This window comes from Salarias fasciatus, chromosome 17 (assembly GCF_902148845.1).
Source record: "Salarias fasciatus chromosome 17, fSalaFa1.1, whole genome shotgun sequence".
Classification (NCBI taxonomy): Eukaryota; Metazoa; Chordata; class Actinopteri; order Blenniiformes; family Blenniidae; genus Salarias; species Salarias fasciatus.
The window spans coordinates 11,874,945-11,893,911 of record NC_043761.1 but is presented as its reverse complement, the minus strand read 5'-3'; the positions used below and the strand labels follow the sequence as shown (position 1 = coordinate 11,893,911).

The following is an 18,967-nucleotide window of genomic DNA, read 5'->3' as shown; positions in this document are numbered from 1 at the left end:
TATGGCAGTCACGTAGTGCAGTTTGTGAATCATCACAACCCTCAGAGGAAAACTTTTTAAACCAATACCAAAATGTCTGGGCGAATAACACTCAGGAGCAACGTTTCTAATTGAAGGCCCATTTCATCTTCGGTGCTTTTACACACAAACAGATGACGGTATTGATCGGCTCGTATGTTGTTGCTCCCCACGTGTGTTTTCCATTGCGTCGGGCATTGATCACCTCCCTGGAGGCCATTATGGAATAACAGCTCTGTGTCCTCTCATTTCTCCGCCTCTCATCTGCCTCTGTCTGTCCATCAATCACACCATCACCATCATCATCATCCTCATCATCATCATCATCCTCATCATCATCATCCCTTCATTCAGCCAAGCCTGCTTATAGTGGAAGTGAGTAAAAATACTCCAGTGTTTTTGTGGGTTTTTAATTTTTTTCATCATTTTTCATCTGTAGTATTGTGTTTATACTTATATATTGGTTTCTAAAAGTGGAGATACTCACTGATACTCAAAGTTTACTCAAATGTCTATTCTGACTTTGTCTCCTATGGTACATTACTCGACATGCTTTGTCGTCTCCACAATAATCTTTCTTCAACAATAGAATAACTTGAAAATGTCTGGAATTAAATAATTCTTCTTCTGTAAAGAGTCTAAATTATGACAGAACAGCTCTCTCTTCCAGTCTTACTGGATGCAAACATTAATTTGAGAAGGTTTTACACTTACACTTGACAGCAGCCAGCTTCTATCAAAATGATAATAAAGATGTTTTTGGCTCGGTGTTGTCCATGTCTGCTTTATGTTTTATTATATTGGGTGACATAAGTTGCTTTCAGTGAGAAAAACACAAGTGCTGAATCCTTCAAAACACAGTGAAACTAATGTAGTTTGATGGAAAGAAGCTTCATAAACAGGACATTTTGACATCCCACTCTGGCTGTTTTTTTTTTTTTTTGTTTTCGTATTTTTTTTCCAGGTTTCAAACGCTCTTTCGCTCCAACTCATTTATACTTCCAACCTTCATGTGTGACCCTTATCTCTCTCTCTCTCTCTCTCCCTCCAGCAGCCTCGGCTCATAAGAAGAAAGGGGACATCCTGCAGCCGTGTGACACCGAGTACCCCAGCTTCGTTTATGAGCCGTCAGTCAAAGAGACCAACAGCATTATTAAGTGTGGACGATGCAAGAAGTGAGTACACACAAAAATAGCAGCGCTGCACTCTCTAAGCCCCCGGACAGGCATATTAAAACGTCCCTCCAAAATCCATTTCCTGCAGCTTTGTTGTGTGTTTGTACAAGAGCATCAGAAAGAGGGCAATAAATAGAGAGGATCAGCGTGTGTGAGGTTATGGAAAAGACTGAGAATCATAATGGTGGGGGGGGGGGGAAGATGGAAAACTGAGAGAGCGACCAGGGAGAGGGGAACGACACAAACAAAGATGGGAAAACAGTGGGGGACAAACAGAACGGAGGAGAGAGAGCAGAGCCTGCTCACAGACTGAGTGTGAACTCCCTCATGTGGACGAGGCTGGTGCAACACACCGCAGCTCACTTGGATTTTTTTGTTGTTTCATTTTGTGTGTGTGTGTGTGTGTGTGTGTCAGGATGTTCGTGGTGCAGCAGATACCAGAGAGCAACCTCCTGTTGCTGGTGTCGCAGGCAGACTGCGACTGCTCCAGACAGTACGGACCCATCACCATGGAGCCCAAGGAGGTCAAATATATCCTTTAATGTTTGCGTTCATGGAGAAAGAAGAAAGAAACTCACATTTCACATGGTTATGTCATGTCTGTGAAGTATGTGCTTGATTGAGTAATGGGTTTGTGCCACAGAAATTCTCTTTCTCCTTGACCCTGCTGCACATAACGCGTCCGTGAAATGTGACCGAATGAGATCCCAGAAAATCCGCCGGCGTCCCGAGTCGTGTCACGCTTATCACCCGCAGGTCAGACTCTCACGCCTCAAAATACAATAGAAGTAGAACAAATGTGTTCATACATTTGAATAAAACACAAATACCCTCCGAGTGTCGCCCTGCACAAAGCATTTCCCACTCGTGAATCACTTGAAAGTGAAGCATTTTTCTGTTTCGTCCCTGCAGGAGAACGCCAATGACTGTGGAGGAGCCTCTTTTATATCCCTCTCTGCCTCTCTCTTTTTCACCTGTCTCTCCCTTGTTGCTCTTGTTTCCTGATGATGGATGGAGAATAGGACAAACTCTTGCCGCTTCACACCCTCTCATATAAGGACGGCGTCCAGGGAGGAAGAATTCAAGGGTTCTGTGCGCTTTTTCACCTCTAGTTCAATTCTTCAAGAAGAACTTGGCATTTTGCTCACGATGGCAACAGACTCATCTCTCTTAAAGGACTTTGGATGTTTCTTTTATTTTATTTTTTTTTTTTTTTTTGGAGCAACTTCTGGGACTCCATTCATCTGAACCAAAAACTGAAAAGTTAATGGTCTGTTGTTGCCATGGATACTCTTCAATTAGTTTTTTTTTCTCAGACACCACTTTCACATCATCTCAGCATGAAAAGGGACTGAAGAGACAGAGACCGGGCGGCGATCATGAGTCACAAGGTGCAACAAAAGAAAATTTCACATCCGCCATATCCCTCTGAGCCCATCACCGAGGACACAAATGCATATTATATATGCGCCTGCAAGCGTGCACACTTCCAGAAACACACACAATGCTCCATCATCTTCTCCACAGACTTCTATTATTTCCCAGTGATGAGTGACGGGTTATGTTTGACATGACTGCAAATTATCTCAATGATTTATAAGGCATGAAGTAAAGGATCAATGTCAAGTTGTTCTATTTAAACTGGACAAAGATGATAACTCTCAAAATAAAGATACAATAACGTGATACAGACTAGAGCTGTCAGCCCACTCGATACTTTAGACCTTTTTTGAATTATTACATCTCTTCTGTGACATTTTTTTAAATGTTTGTTTGCCTTCTTGTCTTCATCAGCTGTGTCTTTCTGTGTATTTTGTACATAGTGTTTATTTGTTGGGACACCTAAAATTACTTTGCAGATGTGACGATGCAATGCTACATTGTGAAAAAGAATAGAATTATATGTATAAATCTATAAAAGATGGTTTAAGCATATAGATTTACATTACATATATTCATATTTCTGGTTTAAAGTTGAAATTTGCACGTGCTTATGAGAAAACATTGTCTACACGTTCACTGACACTATAGAAATCTATATTTTTAGACATTTTTTTAATGCCTGGAGTCGTGTGATATGTGTCACTTTCCCCAATTATTCATAAAATGTTTAACAGAAATAATAAAGCAAGCAAGACAAATGTATATTCTTGAATTTAGAAATTCAGGTTTCATATGAAAACAAATCTCGGTATAAGCTGACTTTGGAAATTTACCTGGACGGGGTATTTTTGTATTCTATGCATTTCTTGTGTGTTATATTTTCTAAGCTTTCTGCGTTTGGCTTTTTGACTGTTCTTCTCCCCTTTTTCAATGGTATCTTTTTCATAATTTTACTATGCATGTCTTTAAACTTCGGTAATAAGATTGCCTGTATGTCTAAGTTTATTTCATCTGTTCCATTTTTGTATGTCCTGTCCACTTAACAATATTCATTGTATATTTCACTCTGACCACAATGATTTGTACCATGTAAATAAATCGTTCACTTGTTCTTTTTTTTACTTTATTTGCTGTGAGCTTGAATTCATATTGTTTGGTTTGTCGGGTGATTACGAAATCTAAAAATGTCAGTACTTACAGCATTCTCACAAAAAAACCTAAATTAACCTGAAAACACCCACAATGGCACCTGGCTATAAAACTGCCTTTTTTAAATTGTCTTTTAATTATAAAAATTAAATTCAATTAATATTATTACATATATACTAGCTATCTATTATTTATGAAGCACTTTTAGCACCTCAGGAAGCCAAAGTGCTTTACGCAAAATAAACAATATTGTAAAAAAAAAAAAAAAAAGTTCAAAAAGATAGTTTAAAAAAGTACAATAAAAAAATTTTTTATAAACAAAAAGAGTACATAGCTCTGGAGCTTGTGAGGGCTTCAACATGAGTAATCGTCAAGCCTAAAAATAGGCCTGAATTTCCATGGGTGCCAGAAGAACATCAAAAACAATGTGGTGTTTTTATATTAAAATTTCTTCTGGATTTCAAATCGAACGAACACTGAAAATATTTAGTTCAGACTCCATTTGGTAAACTGTGGTCAAACAAACAGATTGAATAAAAAGTGAAGCCAGTTGTGTGTCTATAGTGCGTTGCGTGTCTATTGATTTATGCTTCTCTTCAATCCTGAGAGTGTTTTTGAGCATTAAAGGCAAAACTGACATTTATATTCAGTTTCGTTAATGAGAGCATAAGTTGTGAGGCATATTGAACTGGACTGCTTGGTTAGGATTTTGGGAATTTGTGTGACTAATTACAAAAACATGATGCTTCTGGTTTAAATTTCTTATTTATTGACATAAACACTAGTGTGTTTTGTCCCATTATTTAAGTAAAGCTTCTGTTTCTCAAAGTTAGTGCAGAAGGTCAACCGATTGAGGTTTATATTCAAGTTTTAACGTCATGCAATATTCAATGACAGCACACAGAAGAAGAGGCAACACACACATTTGGTGCATGGTTACCACATTTTGAAGCCATGCAAGATGGTACATGTTATCATGGTAAGTTTTACCACAGGTTTTGTGTGTGTGTGTGTGTGTGTGTGTGTGTGTGTGTGTGTGTGTGTGTGTGTGTGTGTGTGTGTGTGTGTGTTTTGTGGCCTTGTTTTTGTTTTTTTGTTTTTTGTAAAACAGCATTGAAGGTGGCTGTGAATCGGGTGCTGCAGTGAGTCGAAGTGGCCACTAGGAGGCAGTCGCTGCCTCGGTGCGTTTCATTGTTCGCAGCCCCGCTGTGGCGCTGCACGGCCGGGCGGAGACAGCGACGGGTCAGTGGAAAATGGCGGACGGTGTGGATCACATCGATATCTACGCCGACGTAGAGGAGGAATTCAACCAGGTACCTTATCTACTTTAACCACCTTTCACACACATCTGCTTTTATTTGCGAATAGAAGAAACAGTTTTGTTGATGTTGGAGCGGGTCAGAGGTGCGTTCTGCAGGATAAACAGCGCCTTATGAGTCCAGGCCTCCTCCACCGCCATGCTGCAAGCCTGCAGCCTCCGCTGTGGGCTACTTACCTGCTGTTGTTCTTATCTAACACGGCCTCATTTCGATGCAAACATTTACAAGCTGCATGCAGTGCGCGTCTATGTGTGCGGTTCTTATTTCTCTGATATAAGATATAATTTTCAATGTCCGGCGTAGTTTGAGGCCTCGCCGTAAACGCCTGTGGCGGGAGAGCGAGCCAAACAAACGCAGCTGGGGGAGCTAGCTCCCTGTGCTAACCCGTTCGCATATTATCTTAATTTTTTTAAGAAAGTTGCATATTCTGTGAACCTACAGAAGGGAACTTTGGCTTGCCCCTCGGTCACATTTTCTAAACAGACACGGTTTATCGTCTTGTTTGGGATGGAAAGTGGTTTATTTACGTATGTGTTGTTAGCAGTAGCATTAGCTCGACGTCTGCCTACACGCGCACATCCACACGCCCCTTTTGTCAGCTCGGTCACGGTTCATTGGCTCCAAGCACTGTGTTGTTGAGAGAGAGAAAAAACTTTAAACTCTACGTTCTAAACATTATGGTTGCTTTTAAAGACGCATCCAGCTTCTAATACAGGGAGTTCAAGAGGGGTGTGTGTGTGTGTGTGTGTGTGTGTGTGTGTGTGTGTGTGTGTGTGTGTGTGTGTGTGTGTGTGTGTGTGTGTGTGAGTGAGAGAGAGAGAGAGAGAGATTTGGGGATGTTTAAATTCAGGACAAGTTTACATTGTGAGAACCACCCACGGTTTTGTCAGAAAACTTAAATTTGATATTTTATGTTCAAGCTTCTTCATATCGAACAGTTCTGGCAATATTTAGGTCAATTACTTAAATTATAAGTTTAAATTTCATCAGATAAACTGAAACTTTGTTCCCAGTTGGCCTGTGCAATGAGATTTAATTGTCTTTGAAGTACATTTTTCCGCACATACCAATGACTGAGACAAATTCAGTATACATTATTTGGAAATAATGTAAATAAAATAGTAAGAGCTAATTTGGGGGATTTTGTGACATGCAAATTTGCAGTGTGATTCTCTATGTTGGTGAAAAGAAAATCATAACAGCTAATGTGAATGCATGCTCTTAAAGCGGCAGAAGGTATTAAAATAAAGGCAGTGTTTTGAAAATTCATATTTTTGCATTAATTAGTGTCCTATATGTTGATAAAACCACAATCCCACTATTATCATTGTTGTCAGGACTGCTTGCTTGTCATGCATATGGATTAACAAAGTGCTCCTATGTTCACAACAGGAAGCCGACTATCCCGTTCATGAGCAGATCGACCTGTATGATGATGTAATATCACCGTCAGCCAATAATGGCGACGCTCCAGAAGACCGTGACTACCTGGATGCACTTCCTGCACCAGGTGTCTCAGACGGAGGGAAAAGTGCCCCGCCTAACGTGGTGTACACCTACACGGGCAAAAGAATCGCCCTGTACATAGGAAACCTCACATGGGTGAGTGTCACAGTAATTATGAGTTATTTTTGAATGCCATTTTAAATATAGATTTATCTGTCAGCTGTGCAAGACTAAACAATCATCTATACTGATGATGCTGTTTTCTCTTTTGCAGTGGACAACGGATGAAGACCTGTCGGAGGCCATCCGGACCATCGGCATCACAGACGTGTTGGAGATCAAGTTTTTTGAAAACAGAGCCAATGGCCAGTCAAAAGGGTGAGTTCTTTGCTGTGTGTGACTGTTTTGTCTTTGCACATTGATCGTAGTGGGATCCATTGAATGAGGGGCTTTTTCCCCACACGCTCACACTTGGTCGTATTGATGTTCTGTGTGTGTTCCCCAGGTTTGCCCTGGTGTGTGTTGGCTCTGAAGGGTCTTCCAGAAAGTTAATGGAACTGCTTTCAAAGAGGGAGCTCCACGGTCAGAATCCCATTGTCACACCATGCAATAAGCAGTCGCTCAGCCAGTTTGAGATGCAGTCACGCAAAAGTAAGTCAACAAGTGCAAACTTGGTGTCTGTTCTTAAAGTGTAAAGTCTCTAGAGAAGGCGAATGGACACGGACAACGTTGTGCAGTTCCTTCATTTGGAACATGAGTTTCTACGTCTTCTTCTCTTAACAGGTACTCAGTCGGGCCAGATGTCTGGGGAAGGTAAAGCCGGGCCACCTGGTGCTGGTCCTCGAGGCAGTTTCCCCATGGGCGGCCGAGGGAGGGGCAGGTTCCCTGGACCACCTGGCCCTGGAGGTGACCGTTTCCCAGGACCCGTAGGGCCTGGAGGTCCACCACCACACTTTCCTGGTTAGTTTGGTTACCAGTTATTACTCTTCTAATTAAGTGGATAGGAGTTGAGCTCTGCCGAGAAGGTTGAGTACAAGTATTTTACACTGTTCCCTCAACGTACTTTATTACTGGGGGTAATTTCAGCTATTAATGTTAGAAGTTATTTGTTAACCGCCTCCTAGTGCAGAAGTTTCAGATGTTTAATTGACATTATTTATTCATTGCGAAATTAATATGCACATATGATTTTAATCATATTGTTTTTCTTTAAGATTCATCTATACTAGATCCATTTTAAGCGCTGATCTCACTGTAACAAGTAAACTGTAATGTGTGTAGATCTGTCATTGCTGGCCGTGGTCATGCTCTATCACTTCTCAGGTTTATGGGTCAGTGGAAGGTTGCTTTATACTTTTCAGCATTGCCATTCTTTTTTTTTTATTTATGTCTGATGCTGCATATTGAAATAACCACCATGCTTCAGAAAACTGAAATTGGAGACATTAAATTCCTGCTTTCTGTCTGGTGTTGCTCCTCAGCCGGCACAGTCCAGACATTGCTGCTACTCACACTTTGCATGGAAACAAGTCTACTCTGTCGTAGTTTGCGTTTTTGTTTCTTGTTTTGTTTTTTCTGACAACCTTCTCAATACTGACATTTTCTTAAGCAGACCTCTATCTTTGCATGTTCCTTTGTCCATTTGGTTTTTTCTTGGTCCCTCTTCTCTTTCTGTTGAGAAACATTTTAAGCTTTTTTTTTCTCCTGGCTGCAAGTTTCTGCTCGCTGACAACTTCCAATGCCATCCCCTGACATGCATTCTGCTCAAAGCTTTATTTGGCAACATACCCGCCTCAAAACTCTTGCTAATCTTGGATTGGCTGCATTGCGTAAGCAGTAGAAGAGAATGGATTTACCAACTTCTCTCTTCCCTCCGCACTCCATTTAAGTGTTATAGCCCTTCATGCCACTTTATTTTATTTATTTGTTTGTTTTTTTGTCTTTTACACATCTTCTTTGCTTAGTGGCTGGTGCCCTGTGCTGCCGGGCTGTGACAGGCCTTCACGTTAGGCAGGAGTTTGATGAAGGGAAGACTTGTGATTGGTTTGCTTTCTTCCCCATTAGGCTCGGGGATGAGACCAGATCTGGTTAGACACCAAGATGGCCCACTGATGGATATGGGTTTCAGTCCCTTCCCCCCCGGGGGCAGGAACGGGAGCTGGCGTGGCAGAGGTGAAACACCTCGGTTGATCCAATTGTTATGATCGATTGCCTTTTAGGATAGATCCTCAGCTGTGGATTGGCAGGAGATTTCAGTGACACTGTCCTGCAGACAGTTGAAGATTTCCCACAGTTCCCTGAACACTGTCTCCATCTCATTGTTGGACCCACAAAGGCCTGGACAGGAAATTCAATTTATGTTTCAATGTTTGTTATTTAAATTGTTTTAAATGCCTGAATATTTTTTTTTAATCAAATATAAATGTTTTAAAAAATCAGATTGTCATGCCTGTCTGAGAGATTTTAACCAAAATCAGTCTAATAGTCCCTATCTTCTCATATGGCTTCCCATGAAACAATCTGGACTTGGAAGACTCCACTTGTCATTTCATTCTTTAAGAGAAACTACCAGCAGAAAGGCATTTTTATCAAATGTTGATGAAGCCAAAAGGCCTTGAGTTTTAAAGAAGCTGTTGGAGTTGTTTGCTCTGAGAGTGTATCTCATCTTTTTTGTTGCCTTTTGTTTTTTAGTATTATGTTGTGGCCTTTTATTTTCTTTTTCTTTTTTTTTTTTTTTTCCATTTGTTGCTCCGTGTAGCCATGGCTTGCTTTCGTGTGCCTGTGTCATTGTCTTTGCTTTGACCCATCTCAATCAATACCTTAAAGCACCGATGTATGACGGATACATGGAAAAAGCACGGGCTGCCATATGACTCATACCAGAGCTACAAATCGGCCACGCTCAAATTTTTGTTTCATTTCCAAACGTTTGTCTTGATTTTCACTGAGATTTTCATTTCTCCATCTTATCCTGCAAAGTCTGGAGAGAGCCTCCTGTGCTGGTGGGGAAGTCGCAGTGACTTTGTTAATGTGCTTTTTTTGTCCCCTGTGTTTTTGCAGGTGGCTTGCAGGGTCCTCCGCGCCCCCCTCCTGGGCCTCCTGGCCCCCCAGGCCCTCCGGGTCCTCCACCTCCTGGTCAGGGCCTCCCCCCTCCCTTAGCTGGTCCTCCCAACCGTGGCGACAGGCCTCCTCCCCCTGTCCTCTTCCCTGGTCAGTTTGGCCAGCCACCGTTGGGACCCCTCCCCCCGGGGCCCCCTCCTCCAGGGTACGGCCCTCCTCCAGGCCCCCCTCCTCCGCAGCAGGGCCCACCACCTCCAGGACCCTTTCCCCCACGTCCCCCAGGCCCCATTGGTCCTCCACTGGCGTTGGCTCCACCTCCACACATGTCGGGGCCTCCACCGGGCGGCCCCCCACCTGCCCCTCATGTAAACCCCGCTTTCTTCCCCCCGCCTGGCAACAACAGCATGCCCCCCAACGACAGCCGAGGCCCCCCAGGACCAAACGACCCATACGGACGCCCACCACCATATGAGAGAGACTACGGGCCCGGAGGCCGGTAAGTATTCAGCTCTTCCACATGCATTTAAAAAAAAAAAAAAAAAAAATCCGGCTTTCGAATGTGTCTTTAATTACCGTTGTTTGACATGGATAACAAATTGCGTGTTGAAATTTGTGCCATAGGGAGATGGAGGCGTCGCGGACCCCTCTGAACGAGGCGGAGTTTGAGGAGATCATGAACAGAAACAGAGCCATCTCCTCCAGCGCCATATCTCGAGCCGTTTCTGACGCCAGTGCAGGTAACGGCAACTGCGGCGTGCTCAAAAGACGGTAAAGAAATGTTTCAGGTTTGCTAACGTTACTCCGATCTTGTTCTCTCTCTCTCTCTCACCAGCTGACTACGGCAGTGCAATAGAGACTTTAGTGACCGCCATCAGTCTGATTAAGCAGTCCAAGGTGTCGGCAGACGACCGCTGTAAAGTCCTCATCAGCTCCCTGCAGGATTGCCTTCATGGCATCGAGTCAAAAAGTTATGGCTCTGCTTCCAGGTACGTTAAATACATAGGACAATATATCACAATTGTGTTTCCATGGCGACGTAAACATTCACACTATAGATATCGACAAACATCAAATTAATTGAACTAAATTGTGTTTCTACTCAGTGAGAATCTATGTCCTTCTTTCACGGGGGAGTTTTCCATCTCAGATTTGTCGTTTAAAACTTTGACACAACGAAGCTCACTTCTTCGCTCCTGCTAGGCGAGAACGCTCCAGGGAACGTGACCAAAGCCGCTCTCGGGAAAAGAGCCGGCGGCACAAGTCCCGCAGCCGCGACAGGCACGAGGACTACTACAGAGAACGCAGCCGCGAGCGCGACCGCCACCGCGAGAGGGACCGCGACCGAGACCGGGAGAGAGAGAGGGAACGAGAGTACCGACACCGCTAGAGGAGAACGGAGGTAGGTTCAGCATCAATGCTTTGTCTTTGTTCTGCATCTGTTTTGAGGTCAAGACTGGCAGAAGAAAGCACCGGTAAAGAGATCTGAAGTCGCAGTTTCTCCTCCTCCTTCCCTGTGGGAGGCCTTAATTCACCCCGTCCAAATTAAGATTGAATGACTTTCTCGTGATTTTCGCTTCTAATCAGTCAATAATCCTTAAAATGATTTTAAAAAGAGGTGCTGCAGGTAAGTAGCAGGTGAGTAAATTTGTTTTAACGTTTCTTTATGAGAACTCTGAAGTCTTGACTGTGTATATTGTATAAAATGTACTTTTGTGTTGTGTAAGAACTGTATATAAGCCGTAGTTCTCATGGAGAAACTGCTGACAGTCACTGAAAATGGACTCTGTGTGTGCATTTTGTTAATGTTTTGGTCGACAAACTTTAGAAGCTGTTCACTTAGAAAGTTCATTGACCCCTTTGTATATTCAGAATCTGGAATTGCATTATAAATATTCTGAAATTGTGCCTACTTGTGCATGAGCAGAACAAAATACAAATCTGATGCATGCACAATCCTGTCTGTATGTGTGGAGATTTTACAGTGTATCTGTGCCTGTAAAGCCCACATGTATTCCTCTAAAGTTACTTTGTATTGTCAGAATTGAGAATTTTTGGATCACATTTTTAGTATTTTTCTGGCCAAAATGTCAAATTTGAGCAACTTTATGACGTGCCTTTACACCGTAATGTGTCTTTGTCAGAGTACCTGTACTGATAGTTACTGCAGCGATTTGTAGCATTAACTGTTGAGTCATTCTTGCAGCATTTAGCCCAAAACTCAGTCTTTAATGAGATCCGTCTCTTCAGGTTGGTTTGTGTTTGTATGGGGGGGACTTTGCAAATGTGTCGTCTTCCACAGTAATTGTCATTTATTGCTTAAAAAAGTAAACCGTAGTTTATCAGCAAGTATCTATGATGATTTTTGGAGATAAAAATTGGACATTGTGACTGTGCCATATCTGCATGTGAGTACTATCACCCAGTATTGTACTGTAAATGTTTTTATAGAGCTGCTTTGACTTACTGCACCTCAGTTAAGACTGTGGGATGATGTGGGGGGGGCAAAAACTTGCCGACGTCCTTTTTAAAGTACTGTTCAGAGACGTAGCTGTCGCCGGTGCCACCAGTGTTTACAGTGTCATGGTTCAGGCTCAGGAGGAAAGTGTGATGGATGTGTGGCCTCGAATCGGGTTTTTATGCTTGTAATCCGAATTTGTTTGCATGGTTTATCAATGCATAATAAAATGACGCATCTTAAATGTGTAATTCTGAACCAAAAATATGTTGGCACCTGGTTTATTAAAAAGAAAAAAAAAGTTTACTGATCGTTCAGAACGACATTTGTGTTCACTTTCAATAACATTTACAGGTCATTGTCGGTCTTCAGTTTGCAGCAGCAACTGGCTGAAACTTTGACTATTATTAGTACTTTGATAATATCCACACCAGAATAATGAAGGAATACAAACAGAGCTGCAAGGGATATTTTTAATAATCCTAGCCTGAATTGTCAGCAGAGATTACACTGCTGTAGTGTACAACAGCATTGTGAATGTTGTTTTGATGGTGTGAGATTTTGCATTATTTGCACCATCTGGAACAGAAAACAGTCGATAGTCCTGTACTCTACCTGGGTCCCAGACCAGGCTTAATCAAACTAAGAGGACCGTTGCTCATTTCTTTCAGTGGGTTTTCCATCCAGGCCACCCTGCCTAGTTAGCCGGGTCAGCTGTTAGCTTGTTAGCTTAGCCACCCACATCTATCAGATTTTAAAGGATATTGTGAAATTATTGGAAAATAATCGATTGCACACCCCTACGCTGAGTTTAACAGACTGACTTGTTGAAATCACATCCTTTCTGAGTTTATTGATAACCACGCACTCCATGAGGTTATCAATGTTGGACTGTTTCCAGTTGACCTCCGACCTCACAGTATAATAGTCGATAGTGAGCTAGCGTGTGTGTGTTCACCCATCCTAATGTGAATTTGTATTGGATGAATTGGACACCTGTTTTTTGATTCGGGATCCGTAACTGAACTCTGTACAGTGCATGTTGTCCTGGTCCGGTCCCATGTTAACATGTTGGTCTTGACTCCTGTAGCCCTTAAATTGTTCTGTACAGATCAGAACTTATTGTGAGAGAACACAAACAACCTTTGTAAAGCTCCACAAAGCTCAAACGCGGAGCACGGTATCATATTTGTGAAACTGTAAAATACAACATTATGCTGTAAATGTTTACGTCGAGCGATCAAATGTCTGAAAGCTTTGATTTCATGCTTGTCATAAAACACTGATCGGCAGTTTGAAGTTTATATTTCTACCTCACTGAGGTTAGTCTGTCATTTGAAAAGATTGACTGTCATGCATGATCATGCATGTGTTTGTGACTTCGACTTGTAGTGTTCTGTTTTTCTGGCTGTTTTGATGTTGGATCATGTTATTGGTGGGTTGGAGAGAGATTAATCTGAACCTTCCTGCTGCTGTGTTATTGTACCTAACGGGTATTGATACATTATTATTGGTGGTGTGTTGTCCAATTCTGTCAGATGAACGATTTGAGGCTAATTTTAAGAGATTTGAGGGCGATTGTCAAGGGTTCTCGGTGTTGGGTTCTGCCAATCTTGTAATCTCTGTGGCACGATGTGGTGTTTCGTGCATGTTGGAAAGCTTGTGTAAATTCTGGGCCCCGCAGTTGAAATGTCTGAACAAATGTTGTGTTGTTCTCATGTTTTTGGTGCAAAGACACATCCCTGGCAGTGAGGCGTCTTTCTGCGTCAGATCGTGATGGTATTCCTGGACCTTCAGCATCTCTATGCAGTTGTGCCTGACTTCAAATTTATTCTCAAACTAAAATTATCTTTCAAATCTCAACCATGCTCCAAACATTAGAAAGCAATTTTCGTCATTGTCTTTTGTTTGGTGGTTTAACTTGTGGAGTTGCTGAACCAGGAAGAAAATTTAGCAAAACAATGTGATTTTGGTGTCTGGCGATGTGAACGGAGGCGTTGTATTGAGCTTTGTAGCTGTCAGTTAGCAGAGCCGTGTTTTACAGACAAAGCTTTAACCTAGCATCCACCGGGAATCTCTTCTCAACAGATCAGATCGTTGTATTAAAGATTATTTCACACATCCGATTGTTACAACCGGATGACAGCGATATGTCAACACATATTCGAAGTGAATCCTTCTCCAACAGGTGGTTTGTTGTATGAGAGATTCCCTGTGGGCACAAGGCTGATTAGCTTCCCTGAATGAATTTGTTGTGAAATATGAGTCACAGTACTTGTGAAATGGAAGTGGGCTAAATCTTTATATCCCAATATGTCCATTCTCCTCTGCCCCATGCCTTTGCTTTTAGTTCGTTGCTGTGTTTTTTTGTTTGTTTTTGTTTTTCTCTTTTATACCTGGAAACGTCTGAGAACTGAGTGCCAAATGTTTGCCGTGGTGGTGTGGCTCCTCTGTCATGTCCAGATATGCTCAACGCCAGGGCTGGGCGATGTGGCCAATAATTCATATCTTGATGTTTTTTTTCTCAAAGTGGCGATACATAACAGAAACTCAAAATTGTTTTTTCCTCAATGTTTTACCACAAGTACAATTCTTAAGAAAAAAAAAATGTTGTGGGCTTGAAGCCAACTGTGTCAAACTTATTTAGGTTCAGAGAGAAACTCGAGGTGAAAGGAAACGTCCACGAATGACAATATTTTAGTACAAATAACACTTTCATTCTTGTATTCTATTTTCTTCAAAGTCGGTAGAATTTCAGCATCATGAGAAATGTTGACGCATCATACATTTCAATATATCATTGAGTTCTTTATCACATTCTGAAAACTTTCGCACACACTTTATAAAACTATCAAAAGTTGAGTGGTATGGGGAAAATTCCTGTCAAGAATTTGATCATATCAGTCGATATGATGCAGCTCTCATTGCCATTGGCTATTCCCATTATCTCTCAAAACATGGACGGTTGTGAAAAGTCCTATTGATCATGTCTATTGAAGAAGCTGTCTCGCAATATAGATCTTCATCGTTTTATCGCCCAGCCCTACTTAACACTGTTTTATCTGTTCATATTGCCATGCGAGCTTGCTCAGAAACTGTGTGTGTCATGAGGATGTATGTGTGTGGGAGGGGACTCTTGGTCCCCGTTGTCCTTTTTGAAAACAAACCATTTGCTCAAGTCAAACCAGGGTCAAACAGACTTTTATGGAAAGAGTAGTTTCAAATATTTGAAGGTATGTAAATGGTTCGGTGTGGTCAAAATATCCTGACTTTAAACATAACTCTGGGAACTGTCCTGAGAGCCTCTTAAAGCAGCCATTGCCGTATTGGTCTGAATATAAGATTATAAGATGTTCACCCTACACAAAACTCAGGTTTTAAAAGGGCTTTGCAGACGAAATATTGTTTTCTAATAAAGTTTTAAATATAAACTGGACACTTGTCAGAACTTTGCAGGTTTGTCTTTGTTTTATACAGTTTTTATAGAGCCCCACATTTTCAGACTCTATTATTTAGCTCTCCAGCCTTTTTGGGTTCGTGAATGTAAAAATGACTGACAACTCGTCAGGCTGTTTGTTTCATGAACATTTTGACCTTGGTTTGGCCTTTCGACTGACTCTCTGCTGCATATTTCAATGTTTTATATGAGTACATGAGCCCTAGTTTCCTATAATTAACATATTTTGTTTGTCAAAAAAAAAAAAATGTTTGGCCAGTAGTTGAAACGTGATTTGTCCACTTCACATGAAAACATGGTGTTTATTAAAAAAAAGAAAAAGAAAAAAACCACCAGTGAGTTGCCATGTAAAATGTGGCCATTGTCAGAAATTGTCTAATCTGCTGCAGTGCTCCTTGTAACGCCCCCTTCAGGATGAACCCATGAACTGTGTAAGATCGTCTGTACTCACTTGACTTGATGCAGTTAACCTGCTTTCCTTGGTGTCATTGAACCAAATTGAAGCCAGACTATTTGAATTTTGAAGTGACTCCCTGTGTCCAAATTTCTGTAATTTCAGAAATGTCAGATTTCTCTCTGCACAGTTTAAAAGATGTCGGAGTGCTAATTGGTGATGAGTGAACAGCTCAATGCCTCCAGTGGTAGCATTTCCACTTCTGTGTATCTTGCATGCTTGATTTATCAGACATGTGTCAAAAGCCTGAGCGATCACATTCTTATAACTGTTAATGTTTACTCGATTATAGTCTTGCAATCATGGCAAGGTCCTCATAGTTTAATTTGCTCTCGAGCCGTTTGTCTTTCATGTCTTAACTTTCTTGAAATATGTCGTCGCCTTCTGTCTGTGAACTAATTTCTGCACAAATCTGTTGATGCTGATTTCAAAATTTTACCAATGAAGCAAAAAGTTAAAGCTTTTAACTTGAAGTCAAGACATTTTGAAAATCCCTGAATCAAGATAGGTTTTTTGTGTTTAAGCGGTGTAGAGTCAGATGAGGTTACGAAAGCCATTGCTGGAGACAACTCCCCTGATTCGGGATGAATCATTTTTAAAAATGCATTTGCTTTTCAGCTCATATTCATGCGAATGTAAAATGCTGTTTTGTTCTCTAATTTGCTGAACGTAGCAGTCTGTTTCATAACTTGTGTCAATTTCACAAACCAGACTGCATCAAGCCTTAAAATGTGGGTCTTTAAGTGTTGCTCACTTTATTAATTCAACATTTTCTGAACAGTCGAGGCTGACAAATGTGTAAGAAAAAATGAACTTTATACATTTTCTGAATGCATTTCACTTGTGTCAACAAGGTAACGTGAAGTGTTTGTTCATTTTGCTAAATTTAGGCGACTGAGGTATGAACCGAGTGGTTCGGCCATGTTTTGGTGTGCGTGTGTGTGTACGGATAGTTTCACTTGAGTGTTGTTAAGGACCCCATGAAACAATGTGAGATATTTGTGTTATTATTCCAAACAGATAAGATGCCTCATGCAGATCTGCATCACACTAATGAGACGTTAATGTTTGTATTGATACAGAATGAAGATTCAGGATGAGTCATCAGATGCTTTTTTTTCTTTTTTTTTTAAACGCAAAGAGTAAAGAGGAGGAATTGAATGTGAAAATATTTAATTTTGGAATACACTAAAGAAGGAAAAGCACAAACTGTTGAGCTGTGTGTCTCATGGGGTCTTTAATCAGCTGGATTTTGCATGCCATGTTTGTGTCTGTGCCAGGATTGGGGGAAACGCAGGAACAAGGTCACGTCAAAGAAATCCACATTTAATGCCTCTGCCTTTCCAGAGATTTAAGAGCAGGCGGACGACTCGCCTCTGCTCGTAATCAAATGTAAAGATGTGAGTGAAGTGGTGACCGTGACTGGTTTGAACCCAGCCCTGGCCTCCGCCCTGTATGTGTAGTGTTAGAGGTTAACTGGTGAGTGGGGGGAGTGTTCACTGTTGGGCTGGCCCGAAACCAAACTCCACCCTTCGTTTTGACACCTTGCAGCTCACGAGGATCAAGGATGGATTGGAAGGAAGGAAAAAAGGAGGACGCGCTCCCTGCCCATCCTGCATGACTGGACAGGATTGCAACCGCCATCTCTTCCTCCACCCCCTCCATTTCTCCTCTCCTCTCCTTCTCCACCCATCCTTCTCTCTTGTGTGTTGTCCGCCTGACTCAGAGCCGTGGACGGACGGCCCTGCCGACCTGTGTGAGGCTTTGTTATCCAAACATCTATACTCCTGGTAACTAAAGATGAAAGCGTAACTTTCTCTGAACACCTTTTTATTTTCATGCTGTTTTATTTGGCATCAAGAAAAAGTCAGTGTGAAGCTTTTTTTTTTTTTCTTTTTCTTTTTTTCCACCCCCCCAATCGAAGTGGCCCGCACGATCCCCCCTTAATAGAAGACAAATGTCACATCTCGTTTGTTTTTTATTTCTCCTTGGCTCGCTGTGCTGTGCATATTCAGTTTCGAGATCAATTTTTATAGGATACGTGTCGGAAGTTTCTTCCCCAGCCCCTCCCCACTCATTCTCATTTATTCTTTTCATGGTTAGTATGTTTGTAAATGTCTCTGCTTTTTGATGAAAGACTAGATGGTGTTGTAATAAAAATGTATACCGAGGTACACTCTGCATTTGGTGACTTCCTCCTCATGTTTGGTTCATTTATATTAAATGTATTCTTTTGGATGACAGAATGTTTTTTTTTTTTTCTTCACATTGAATTTGTCAACTTCAGGATTAATTTGTTTTATTATTTTTTTTTAGTTCTTGTACATTGTTGTAGTAGTGCTACATCTTTTGTTTGTTTTTGTTTCCATATGGATCAGTGGGTCTCAAGGTAAGAGAAATGACACTAATGTACCTTGTTTTGCACTGATTAGTGAAAGTAGAGGAAATACAGACACCCAACCCCCCCCCCCCAAAAAAAAACCCATTGAGATGTGAAAATGTGTCTGAAATGCTTTGGACTGTTTTTGGGGGGCAGTTTCTAACCACATACCATGAACCAAAACGAAGAGATGCTGCTGTCGACAATGTCATTACTCATTTGTATTTAAATGCACTGAATGCTCCACACCAAAACGGTGCATACCAATTTTCTTTCTTTCTTTTTTTTTGTGCTGTAGAAAACACCTGTCTTAAATAATATAGTCCCAATCATCAGTCAAGCAGCTTTTAAAGGAAACGCTCACCTTTTAGGTGATCTCCAACCGTGTCAGTTCAAAGAAGTTTTTATTATGCTTGTACTTTTACACTCGGCATGTTTGATAGTGATATGTTTCTTTTAGATTTCAGCCACTCTGTCTGCTGTTTGGCTTCACAATTGACGTTAAATTACAGAACAATCCAGTCCTGAAATGTTCAACGTGTACAGTGTACGCTGGTGTAGTTTATGCCGTGCAGCAGCCCTTTAAACCGGAGGCCTATTCCACAACATCTTGCATGTTTCTTCAAACGCTCAGCAGTTTTATGCTGTTTTTAAACTTGCCGATTTTTAAA

At 41.4% G+C, this 18,967-nt stretch overlaps 2 protein-coding genes across 3 annotated transcripts in view; both read left to right on the top strand.

The window, feature by feature from the left end:
• cacna2d4a (calcium channel, voltage-dependent, alpha 2/delta subunit 4a) overlaps positions 1-3,681 on the top strand; it is an 81,256-nt gene extending 77,575 nt beyond the window's left edge. The window contains exons 39-43 of the mRNA XM_030113597.1: positions 373-393; positions 1,070-1,193; positions 1,609-1,724; positions 1,867-1,949; positions 2,106-3,681. Of these exons, the coding sequence (XP_029969457.1) occupies positions 373-393; positions 1,070-1,193; positions 1,609-1,724; positions 1,867-1,949; positions 2,106-2,198 (437 nt within the window). The 3' untranslated portion in view covers positions 2,199-3,681. The remainder of the gene's footprint in view (positions 1-372; positions 394-1,069; positions 1,194-1,608; positions 1,725-1,866; positions 1,950-2,105) is intronic.
• Positions 3,682-4,924: 1,243 nt separating this feature from the next.
• Positions 4,925-18,384, top strand: cpsf6 (cleavage and polyadenylation specific factor 6). 2 transcript variants are annotated; one of them, XM_030113604.1, is made up of 11 exons: positions 4,925-5,038; positions 6,437-6,646; positions 6,765-6,868; positions 6,996-7,141; positions 7,274-7,450; positions 8,555-8,662; positions 9,551-10,046; positions 10,172-10,287; positions 10,383-10,536; positions 10,751-10,949; positions 17,468-18,384. In XM_030113604.1, the coding sequence occupies exons 1-10, from the start codon at positions 4,979-4,981 to the stop codon at positions 10,935-10,937; spliced, it is 1,758 nt and encodes a 585-aa protein (XP_029969464.1). In that variant the 5' UTR covers positions 4,925-4,978; the 3' UTR covers positions 10,938-10,949; positions 17,468-18,384. The 2 variants fall into 2 exon arrangements, with proteins under 2 accessions (XP_029969464.1, XP_029969465.1); XM_030113605.1 differs by lacking the exon at positions 8,555-8,662.
• Positions 18,385-18,967: the final 583 nt, after the last annotated feature.

What these genes read in the sequence shown, in the direction of transcription:
- cpsf6 (XM_030113604.1), top strand. Translation starts at nt 4,979, where the DNA reads ATGGCGGACGGTGTGGATCACATCGATATCTACGCCGACGTAGAGGAG. An exon ending in TCCACCACCACACTTTCCTG is followed by an intron (nt 7,451 to 8,554) that starts GTTAGTTTGGTT and finishes CTTCCCCATTAG; the next exon opens with GCTCGGGGATGAGACCAGAT. An exon ending in AGTTATGGCTCTGCTTCCAG is followed by an intron (nt 10,537 to 10,750) that starts GTACGTTAAATA and finishes CGCTCCTGCTAG; the next exon opens with GCGAGAACGCTCCAGGGAAC.